Genomic DNA, 12,333 nt, shown 5'->3' with positions numbered 1-12,333 from the left:
ATCTAATGACAAAACTTTGTTGTCACTAAGTCATAGATTTATTAGAAACAACAAAATGATTGTCACCAATTATTTATTTATTAGTGACAAAAATTTAGGTTTCAAATAAATGTATTATTTTGTGGCTAAAGTGTTTGCATCATTTAATTACAAATTTTAATAATCACTATTTAAGAAATGTCTTCACATCCAAAATTTAGTATTTCTAATGAAAATATCTATTAATTGATTTCTAACTAAAGCTTGAATAGGGTAAATTTACATATATACTTTTAACAAATATAAAAAGTTAAAAAACAAAGAGGTATTATGATATTAAATTTTTTTGTTAAGTACCTTTTATTGCATATGTGCAAGATTTATTTCTCTTAAGTATCTTATCTTCTTCTTTCTATAACCGAAGTCTTCCGTACTCTTTAGAATTAATAAAAAGCACGAGTATATATAGTAAAAGTGTAATAAAAATTCTAGCCAAAAGATTAAAAAAATTAAAACTACAAAATGGAAAAAAAATACTTATGCGGGGCGGGGCGATGCAAATGGATGCGGGTGTGGATGCGGGGCGGGTGAACGCGGGTTCAACTTCTATGCGGGGCAGATTGAAATTTTGCAGGTTAAGAGAAAATCCACCTCGCACTCGCACCGCCCTGTTACGCTTGCCATCCCTATCCAGACCTTGAGAGAGAAGAAGTTATATACAAAGTTCTCAAAGTGTGAACTCTGGCTTGGTTCGGGGGCATTTTGGGTCATGTGGTGTCGAGTGAGGGGACCAAGGTGGATCCAAAGAAGATTGAGGCGGTGTAGAATTGGCCCAAACCATCTTCAACTACTGAGATCCGAAGTTTCCTTGAGTTGGTCGGGTATTATCATCGTTTCGTAGAGGACTTCTCATCTATTGGTGCGCCAATGACCAGATTCACCCAAATGGGTGCTCCTTGCTCGACGATGACTCTTCATCTATTAAATGAAGCACAAGAGAGACCGAAGTTATTAGCACTGATGTCGCCGACCTAGCAGTCACACGAGGAGGAATAGAAGTGGAGGGCGGGGCAGAACTGGCCACAGACACAGTAGGGGCCGACTCCATTGTAGTGGTCCTCTGGCGAAACGCAGGAGCAGGGGCCCTCAGCCTCCTTGAGGATCCTCGGGTTGAAAGCAAAAGAGAAAAGATTAAGAGGTTGATTCCCACAAAACAATTAGGAACATGCGACCAGAAGACACGTCAATAAATCTAGAGATATTATCATTAACTTGGTTTAACCCTTGTTACATAAATTAAGTTAACCAAAGACTTATACTTTTTTGGTCAAACAGTATTAGCACGCTTTAGCAGTAGATACATTAAATAGTTCATAAAATTTAATGTACTTTAATTATATTGGGAAACATTGTACAAATTTTAGATTTAATTTTTTCACAAGTCAGAATTGTTAAATGAGTTCAAATTATTGAAGCTTGAAACTAATAGGACTAACAAAACTATTACTACATCATAGCACAATATTTTAAAATGAAAGACTGCCATTAAAGAAAACAGGAATAACAGTTTTTTCTGAAATTCAAGTCGATAAGGATTATTATCCTTGAAACTTGGAACTTTTGGATTTCTATGTGGGATCCTTTCAATGGAGGAACGTGACCGTATATATTTTCAAATTAGTCTTAAATATTTTCCTATTTGTATATATCTAATAAGATTAATAGCCCGTTTGGCAAAACTGCAAAAATTAACTTATTTTGAGAAGTCTTTTTTTTCAGAAGTATTTTTCTCAAAAGTACTTTTAGTGAAAAACAGTTTGTGTTTGACTAATTAAATTGAAAAACACTTTTGAGCAGCAATTAGTGTTTGACCAAACTTTAAAAAATTGCTTCTAAGTGTATTTTTCTCAAAATTGCTTCTAAAAAAAGTGCTTCTGGAGAGAAGCTACTTTTTTCTGCTTCTCCAAAACTGCTTCTGTTTCTTCTCAAAATCATTTTTTTTTCTTCCAGATCCTTTCAATGGAGGAACGTGACCGTATATATTTTCAAATTAGTCTTAAATATTTTCCTATTTGGATATATCTAATAAGATTAAATTTGAAAATCAAACTTAAGAAGTATAAAATCATATTATTTCTTATTAATCTTAAATATTTTCCCATTTGAATATAGTATCTATAAAATTAAATTTGAGGCTCAAACTTATATGTGTTTGGTACGGAGGAAAACACTTTACAAAATTATGATTATCAATTTCTTATGTTTAGTTCGCTTAAATATTTAAAAGATAATTTTCTTATAAATTTATTTTTTTTAAATTTCAAGAAAATAACTTCACTACCAAAAAGATTAAGAAAATATTTTTCAAACTCTCCTTTCCACCTCAGTCTCTCGACCCTTCCCCTCCCACTCCTTACCCCACCCACCCTGGCACCGATCCACCGCCTCCCACCGGGCCCCAATCAATTGTCCCTGGCCAATTCGAACCACTGTCTCCCTTCGCTACTGCCACCCCTGCCCACGCCCTCTCCACTTAACCCCCAACACCCCTTGCTAACTCATCCGCTTCCCACCCATCATGCCCTCCTCCCTCCCCTCCCCCTAATGTATGCCCTAGATTATATATAAATGCTCTTTAGGACAATATTTTATACGTGTTAACCAAACACACACACAAAAAAAATTACTTAGTATCTTACCAAACACACCCTTAATTTTTTTTCTTTCTTATTAATCTTATATATTTTCCTATTTTGGATATATCTAATAAGATTAAATTTGAAACTCAAACTTAATGTATAAATAATTTTCTTTCTTATTAATCTTAAATGCTTTTCCTATTTTGATATATGTAATAAGATTAAGTTAGAACAAACTTAAAGTATAAAATTATTTTCTTTCTTATTGATCTTAAATATATTCCTATTGGGATAAAGTATCTAATAAAATTAAATTTGAACTCAAACTTAAAGTAAGAAAACTATTTTCTTTTTTATTAATATTAAATATTTTTCTATATGGATATACCTAATAACATTAAATTTGAAAGTCAAACTTAAAGTAATAAAATCATTTGTTTCTTATTAACCTTTAATATTTTTCCCATTTGGATATATCAAAATACATTCAATGAAAGCTGAAAATCAACCTTTAAAATAAACTACAAGTCACTATTTAAGAGACCAAAATGGCAATTGAGTCAGCTTTTTTGCTCTTTCATACAGAGAGTAGTACTCCTTCATAGTTGTCCATGTTTGCATTCCCAATAAGTCACAGCAGTAGCTGTTACCCAACAGACTATGAAAAAAGGGAAAATGAAAATTGAAAAAAAAGAAAAAGTAGAGTGAGTGGAAAAACGGAAGAAACTTTCCCTTTTACCAAACGGCACAAAGAAAAGTGAAAGACCCAAATCTCAATTTTGTCAACTTCAGTTTCTAAATTTAAGCTAAACAGTTAGTGGGTTGGTTCTTGATTTTTTTGATTTGGTGTAATTTTCATTTCGGCTGATCTGTTACATTCTTGAACAGGGTCAGTGGGTTTTTTGTTTGTATCCTGCTGGAGATCTTATGTAATCTTTTGTGGGTCTTTTTTTGGTTTTGTATGCTCTACTGAATCAGACTTTTCTTTTAGTGGGAAAAAAGGTGAAAGGAATTTAAGGTTTATTTGTTATCATTTCTTGATCTTAAAGAACAGATTTTTATGCTTCTTATTGTAAAAAAGATCAACCTTTTGTGGGTGTAGATGCACCTCTTTTAGGTTATATCTACAAATTAGTTCTTCCCCAGATAAGGAGATTCTGTGTTTATCTTTTAAAACTGTGATTTTGATCTCAACAAGTACAGAGTTGTAACTTTTACTCTACATCTTAGTCTTGTGATTCTGAAGTGGTAGAGCTGTTAGTTTAGTTTATTGGGAAGAACCCTTGTGGCTACTGTGGAGATCTGGGACTTATTTAATCTGTTATGTCCCATGAGAACTTTCTTCCCTTCAGAATCTTGTAAAGAAACACACCTCAAATCTATTAATCCTCAGTCATGGCTCCAAGTTGAAAGAGGCAAGCTGTCCAAATTTTCATCTGAATCTGCTTCTTCCATGTAAGTATAAAAGCTGCCATTTTGTTGTAATTTCCTTTTTCTTTTATTCTATATAAGCAGATACTACTATAATTGTTGTAATCATGTTATTGAACCTTGGAAAAATTATCTTGTGGTGCTTGTAGAGAGACCCTGATCAAGGTCCCTGAACCGCCAATTCTTCCGTTTTTTAAACCTGTTGATTATGTAGAAGTTTTGGCAAAAATCCATGAACAACTCGAGTCATGTTCGCCACAAGAGAGGTCGACTCTGTATTTGCTGCAGTTTCAGGTATTTAAGGGTTTGGGGGAAGTTAAATTAATGAGGAGAAGCCTTCGTTCAGCTTGGTCGAAAGCAAGCACAGTATATGAAAAACTTGTATTCGGGGCGTGGTTGAAATACGAGAAGCAAGATGAAGAGCTCATTTCTGACTTGCTTTCTACTTGTGGTAAATGTGCAAAGGAGTTTGGAGCAATAGACATAGCATTCGAAATGCCTGCTTATAAGATCTTAAGCTCTCCAGGAGTTGTTACTACAAATGAGGATCCTTGTCCAAAAACTGTTTTGTTTAGGATTGGTGATGAGAAAATAGCGTGCAATAGGCAGAAAATTGCCGGTCTTTCAGCTCCATTTCATGCAATGCTCAATGGTTGTTTTACAGAATCGTTATGCGAGGAAATAGATTTGTCTGAAAACGATATTTCACCATTGGCGATGAGGGTGATCAGTGAATTCAGCTCAACCGGTTTATTGGATGAAATATCTGCCGATCTTCTGTTGGAAATATTGGTATTTGCCAATAAGTTTTGTTGTGAAAGCCTCAAGGATGCTTGTGACCGAAAGCTTGCGTCTTTAGTTTGCTGTCGACAAGATGCTTTAGAACTCCTGGAATGTGCCCTTGAAGAGAATTCCTCTGTCCTTGCTGCATCATGTTTGCAAGTATTTCTACGCGAACTCCCAGATTCTCTGAAAGACAGTCAGGTAGTTGAACTGTTAAGCAACACTACCAAGCAACAACGATCGATTATGATAGGTCCTGCCTCATTTTCACTCTATTGTTTGTTAAGTGAAGTTTCGATGAACCTTGACCCTAGATCAGATGAATCTGTTCGTTTTTCGGAAACACTGGTAGACTCGGCTGAAACCAGCCAACAGAAAATGGTCGCATATCATCGGTTGGGATGCATTAAGTTTCTTAGAAAAGAACTTGATGAAGCTGAGCAGCTCTTTGAGGCTGCTTTTAATTTGGGTCACACTTATTCCTTAGTTGGTTTGGCTAGATTAGGTCAAATAAGGGGTCATAAACGCTGGGCATATGAGAAACTCAGCTCTGTTATTTCTTCCTCAACTCCACTTGGATGGATGTACCAAGAGAGCTCGCTATATTGTGATGGCGAGAAAAGGTTGGATGACCTTGAGAAAGCAACTGAGCTTGATCCCACACTGACGTATCCGTACATGTATCGAGCTGCATCTTTGATGAGGAAACAAAATGTTCAAGCTGCTCTTTCAGAAATAAACAGAATCCTGGGATTCAAGCTGGCATTGGAGTGCTTGGAACTCCGCTTTTGTTTCTACCTTGCTCTAGAGGACTACCGATTAGCAATATGTGATATACAGGCAATCCTCACACTTTGCCCAGATTATCGTGTGTTTGAAGGACGAGTCGCAGCATTGCAATTACGTACTCTTCTGCGTGAGCATGTGGAGAGTTGGACCGAAGCTGATTGTTGGCTGCAGCTGTATGATAGATGGTCTTCAGTTGATGATATTGGATCTCTTTCAGTAATATACCAGATGCTCGAGTCTGATGCAGCAAAAGGTGTTCTGTACTTCAGACAGTCCCTGCTTCTCCTCCGGTAATTCCTTTTTTTGTTTATTTGACTTGTAAAGTGCTTCACAATTTCTAGTAAGACTATTGGTTGTAGTGGCTGCTCACCAGAATCTTTTCAGATTGGAAAAATTGTTCTTCACTTCTTCTTAAGAAACTCATATTTTCGACCTCTGATGGTTTTCTGATATATTAGTGAAAACCTACAATTTCTTGGAACCCATATGGACTTTGCTAAAAACAGAAAACATTGGAAGCACGGAATCTATATAGGTGATATTAGCTAGTTAGGATTAAGGCTTATTTCTCTTCACGCTCACATTACATCCGGTGTTTGCTAGGACTCTTTTTGATTTGCTTAGGGATTTGTATATCGGTGTTCGGATAAGTGTGAGATAATCTACTTTTAGAGAGCCTTTAATTTGTCTTAAAACACAAATTATTGAGAATGCAATGGGCCCAAAAAGAGTAGAATGTGTATAAAAGATTCATATATCCAACCCAACTAGTTTGTGATTGAAGCATAATTGATTGATTGATTGAGGCTGCAGACTCTGCAAGATCTAGTTCCTGTAAATTACTGATTCCAAAAGCCTCTTCAACTCTTTACAAAATTTAGTCTTGCCTCTATAAGGTTGGTTGCAAACTCTAGTATCTTTATAATGACATTCATTCATTTGGTTTAACCTTGTATTCCTAAGACCGTGATTCATGCTTTTTTCCGGTAAAACAAAAGAACTTGAGGGCCTTACTTAATCTTCTTAAGATGAATAAGTTAGGAAGATGAAGGTCTTGCCTAATAGTTTTTACCTCACAATAGAATTTTCCTCTACCTGTGAGATATTCTGGAGCTCCTCTCGGTGTCTTGCCTTGAGGGAGGACTGACTCTACTTTAATCTCTTATTAGAGGACTATCTATTAGCCAATAATCAACCACCCATCAAGCAGAAACAGAGAACTGAATGTCGTTTCACACTCTTTCATGCTTTATCAGATTAAATTGTCCAGATGCAGCGATGAGGAGTTTACATTTGGCTCGCCAGCATGCATCTAGTGAACATGAATGTTTGGTCTATGAGGGATGGATCTTATATGATACTGGCCACTGTGAAGAAGGTCTACAGAAAGCTGAAGAATCTATTCGCATCAAGAGATCTTTTGAAGCATACTTTCTGAAAGCCTATGCTTTAGCCGACTCTAGCCCTGATGCATCTTGTTCATCAACTGTCATATCACTTCTTGAGGAAGCTTTGAGGTGCCCGTCGGATAGGCTTCGCAAGGGTCAGGTATGACACTCTCAATCCAGAATCTCTCTATCATTCATAAATGAACTTCTAGGTTGCCTTGAGCATTTAGATGAGGGTAGTATTGCACTTTTGAAACGGTATTAGAGCAGCGAAATCATGGTCCAAGGTTCATTTTGCCATGCCCTCAAATATTTCTCGCATGCTTAGCCAAGGTGTTAATTGCGTTTGAGCTCACACTAGAATTTCAAATTTGATCCAAATGTATTGGGGAGTTCCCTTTGTTTTATGGTTATCCGGGAGTTGACAAGAAAATGGGAGTCTAATGCATCCGTAATTTAGACACTGGCATATGGTGATGTGAGACAAGAGGGGTTGCTCTGATGGTAAGCAACCTCCACTTCCAACCAAGAGGTTGTGAGTTCGAGTCTCTCCAAGAGTAAGGTGAGAACGTTCTTGGAGGGAAGGATGCCGGGGGTCTATTTGGAAACAATCTCTCTACCCTAGGGTAGGAGTAAGGTCTGCGTACACACTACCCTCCCCAGACCCCACTAAGTGGGATTATACTGGGTTGTTGTTGTTGTTGTTGCATATGGTGATGTGAAAAATCCTGTTGCTATCTGTATCTTTTTAGCAGTTGTTCTGCTACTAAAATTGTGCATTTCATTAATGACATGTTTTACTTGATTGAACTTGGGTAGGCCCTGAACAATCTTGGCAGTGTGTACGTCGACTGCGGTAAATTGGATGCTGCAGCTGATTGCTACATTAATGCCCTTAAAATCCGGCATACCCGGGCTCACCAAGGTCTTGCTCGTGTCCATTTCTTGAGAAATGATAAGGTGGCTGCTTATGACGAGATGACTAAACTGATTGAGAAGGCAAAAAATAATGCATCTGCCTATGAGAAGAGATCAGAGTACTCTGACCGTGACCGCACAAAGGCAGACCTAGAGATGGTCACTCGTCTGGATCCTCTTAGAGTTTACCCTTACAGATATCGAGCTGCAGGTAAAAGTTCTCTTTTTTTCCACCCTTTCTTTTGTTTTAGTTTTATTCGTCTTGACTTGAAGAAGGAAAATGCAAGAATGTTCTATATTCTCTGCACTTGTATATGGAGATCTATATTCAAATTCTACTAATAGTAAATATTTTCGAGTTACTAATTGGAACTCACATTTTATATTTGATTTTGGTTTTACATAATGACATATAAATAGTAAAACGAGATGCCCCTTTGTGAGAAATGTTGACCTTCCCTCTATCTTTCTGTTATTAGTAGGCCTAGTATTTCCGGCATTTGTAATTAAGTTACATGCACTAACAATTTAGAAATCTAATTATAGCAGGTTAGTCAAAGCTTTCATCAGTTCACCTAATTTTCTGGTAGTAATTATTACCTTACAACTAACCTGATTGTTTTAATTAAGAACTTAAAACACTTTTGATTAACGGTTGTTAATTGGTGATAGTGCTGATGGACAATCATAAGGAGAATGAAGCAATTGCAGAACTGTCAAGGGCCATTGCATTTAAAGCCGATCTTCATCTTCTACACCTTCGCGCTGCATTTCATGAGCACATAGGTGATGTTATGGGTGCGTTGAGAGATTGTCGAGCAGCTCTCTCCGTTGACCCGAACCATCAAGAAATGCTGGAACTTCATAGTCGTGTAAACAGCCAAGAGCCTTGAAGAAAATGAGGCAAATGACAATAGGAGGGGAGGGAGTGTGAAATTGAAAAGCTTTTCCTTTTTCCCCTTTTTCACCTTCCCCCTAAATTTTCCTCCATTGTATATCATACTGAGCTTCCTCTCCATGTTTATCCTAATTCCAAAATTTTTGTAGTATGCTCCCAAATTCTTTGTTAATATAATTTATATTTAACGAAAATTTCTCTCTCTCTCTCTCTCAAAATACACACACACATACGAAGACACATTTAATCTATAGAATTAATTTAAGTTTTGTACTTAATTCATACGCTTCTATGTTAATTATTGTGTATCAACCATGGTTTTAAATAGAATTTCTGCAAAACTTCAGCACTCTGGAGTAGTATTTCTCCAAATTGTTCTGGATTCATTTTTTGAAGTAATAGCACTTCGATTCTAATTTGTTTCTCGCGCTTAAAAAGAGTATCCTCGTTCTCAAATTGAAAGTTCTACTAAGCATATGAGCAGTCAACTTAATTACTCAATTCGTTTCAATTTATATGAGATAGTTTGACTTGTATATAATTTAAGAAAATTTTGTTTTAAAATTTGTTATTTTAAAAGCTTAAGGGTAAAGACTTTTGGACCGTGCATTTGTGAGGCTATAAAAACTTCTTATATTAGATAAGCAATAAGTATCATAGATACAAAATAGGAGCGGTTACAGTGTAATATATTTAGGGGGCAAACATTATCCGATTTAGCCCATAATTAATTTATGGGCAAACATTATCCGTTTTAGCCCATAATTAATTTTCTTACCCGCTTTAACCCCCACCATCACTGCGTCCTTTGGATCATCGGCAACGTTTTCTGCTCTTGCTCAAACAGCTGGCCAGAGTTTAGTTCCGAGAATCCAACATCTCTTTTGTTTGTTTGCTGCATTGGTAGGACTTGTATTCAAGGAAAATAGCAGTTAATCACATCTTAAATATAGTTTTGTGAGCTTCTAAATGGATTTTGTGATTGTTAAATGTGATTGTTAAATTTTTTAACAAATTGATGATTAGAGTTTATTGGGGATGTCATTTTTTTTTTGTGGCTTAAATTAGTCGGCTATTTGCAAAGTTTGTTTTTTGCTTGGAGCAAACTTTTAAAGTTTGGCGTTTACATAATTTCATTTGATTTTTTTTAAAATTAAAATTTGAAGCTAATTGGTGATGTTTTTCATGAGTTAAAGTTCGAAGGAGACAAACTCAATTTTTGCGTGTAATTTATGCACGTGTAAAAGTAAGTGTATATAAAGCAGGATCACTTTAATTATAAAGTTAACTTTTATTTAACCCCTTCTTATCTGAAAAAAACCCTACTTACCCTATTTATTGGGAAAAAGAAAATGACTATGAACTTCATAGGAACCGATGTGCTCCTTCAGATAACTCATCCATGTGAAGAATGCACTCCATAAAAGTTCAACATGAATTTTGTATAGCATGACACGTAGAACCGAAGACAAGCAAAAGGCGAATTAAATAATAATTAGTACCGGAGACAACTGTTATAATTGACATCAGATAGGCCCCGAAGGGAACATAGTCAACGGGAACATATCGAATATTTATCATCGGATAGCATCCAATAAAGAATGTTCTTTAATATTAAATAGGCAGCCGTTACAGAGAATATTTGCATTCATGACCTACCATTACATAGTCTCTATGATTCCTTTATTATTACTTAAGTAGAGCTTGATCCTAGGATCTAGGTATAACTATAAATAGCAAGCTCAGCAGCCATTGTAAGACAGGAAATTCGGGGCAAAACTTGTGTTGTATTCCATTTTCGCTCTCAATAAAATAATTTTTTTTTTGCTCTTTTATATTGTTCTAATTTCTGTCCTCAGAGATAGTGCTCTCGGAGCCAGGGTTGTCATCTTTTTCAATTTCATTTGCTAAATCTTACTTTTAATCTCATTTATTTATCATTTTTGGATTAAATCAGTTCGCTTGTCTATAAACCACGTAAAAAATTCAACTGTACCGTTTTATGGGTAAATAGTTTGGTGCCTACCGTGGGGCTTAGACAGTCGCATAATTGAGTTGATCCTTGTATTTATTACTAATTTGTTTGATTTTTTCCTTAGCAAGAAATCGAAAATGGCAGCTAATAATATCAACATCGCACATAACATTGAGGCATACGAAAATCTTCCTCAACACGAGGATTCAATCAGCGATACCCATAACGAAAGGGACAAGGCAACCCCGGTTCATGAAGGGCAGTACCCCTGACATGTACGAGAACCAACTCCCGATGACGCGGAAGAGGAACACGTTGTGGAAATAGTTAGAATCCTAAGAGAGCAACAGAAAACCATCATGGGTCAACTTTTAAGATAGGATCAGGTGATGACGAAACTGAAGCAAGCATTGTCAGGCGCTTCCAACAACGCAAACGGAAGGGGCCCGGTTTCTCTCGGCGTTCCTGCAAATCAAACAACTCAAAGAGTTGATAACAATATCCCGAAGGGTGAGGTCGGTTTCGACGGTACCGAGGGGACCAGTAGCAGATCTGGTAAGGATAAGGGGAATAAGCCCTTCAAACCAAGCTCATGAGATTTATGAGGAAAATGAGCGAATGGATGGATCAAAATGCGAAGGAGTCTCACGCCTGAATGGATCAGATTTTAAGCGCACCACCGGTTTTGAAGGGCCCGGATTTGAAAAAATACACTCAATTTTCATGTAAACCAAGTGCATCGCCGGAGTTAATTTTGAAGGGGTTCAAGATGCCGGTCATACCAAAATACGATGGGACTTCAGACCCGCAAGAGCACATCATAACTTATACCACAACTGTGAAAGGGTATGATTTGGCTCAACATGAGATCGAATCAGTTCTACTGAAGAAGTTTCGTGAAACCCTCACAAAGGGGCCTCTGACATGGTATTCACTCTTACCCAAGTATTCAATTGACTCTTTTGAAATACTTGTGCATTAATTTATTAAGGCCCATGTCGGGTCCAGAAAGGTCCAAGACAGAAAGGCGTACATATTCAGGATCGCTCAAGGTGAGTCTGAATTGTTGCAGAAATTTGTGATCATATTCCAAAAGAGACTATGTTGCTACTGGTCATACCAGATGAGTGGGCAACAGAGGCGTTCACAAAGTGTTTGAACGAGGAGCTCAGACTCATCCCGAAAGCTGAAGGAAAGCCTGTTAGAATTCCAAGCGACTACATGGGCAGATGTTCATAACTGTTATGAGTAAAAAATAAGGATAGAAGACGATCAACTCGGGTTCCCAACGTAAACCAAAGGACATGACCAAGATAAGAACCAGGATAAGTTCAAAAGCGATTTTGATGCGGACCAACGATCTTCTAAAGGTTGTTTCTAGCCATACGACAGAATTAAAGGACACAACAGCAAAGGGTTCCAGTCCTCATATAGGTTCGCTCCCGATAGTAGAATTGATCATGACCGGAACAATAAATCTTTACAAAAAAAAGAAGTATCAGGGGCCCCGGATTCCACATACCCCAGGTTGTC

At 36.9% G+C, this 12,333-nt stretch overlaps 1 protein-coding gene across 1 annotated transcript; it reads left to right on the top strand.

Moving 5' to 3' along the window:
- The first annotated feature begins 3,124 nt into the window (after positions 1–3,124).
- LOC107783121 (ETO1-like protein 1) lies at positions 3,125–9,019 on the top strand. Its single transcript, XM_016604091.2, has 5 exons — positions 3,125–4,073; positions 4,199–5,911; positions 6,878–7,169; positions 7,829–8,138; positions 8,600–9,019. The coding sequence occupies exons 1-5, from the start codon at positions 3,949–3,951 to the stop codon at positions 8,818–8,820; spliced, it is 2,661 nt and encodes an 886-aa protein (XP_016459577.1). The 5' UTR covers positions 3,125–3,948; the 3' UTR covers positions 8,821–9,019.
- Positions 9,020–12,333: the final 3,314 nt, after the last annotated feature.

This window comes from Nicotiana tabacum, chromosome 22 (assembly GCF_000715075.1).
Source record: "Nicotiana tabacum cultivar K326 chromosome 22, ASM71507v2, whole genome shotgun sequence".
Classification (NCBI taxonomy): Eukaryota; Viridiplantae; Streptophyta; class Magnoliopsida; order Solanales; family Solanaceae; genus Nicotiana; species Nicotiana tabacum.
This window is presented reverse-complemented; position numbering and strand designations above follow the sequence as displayed.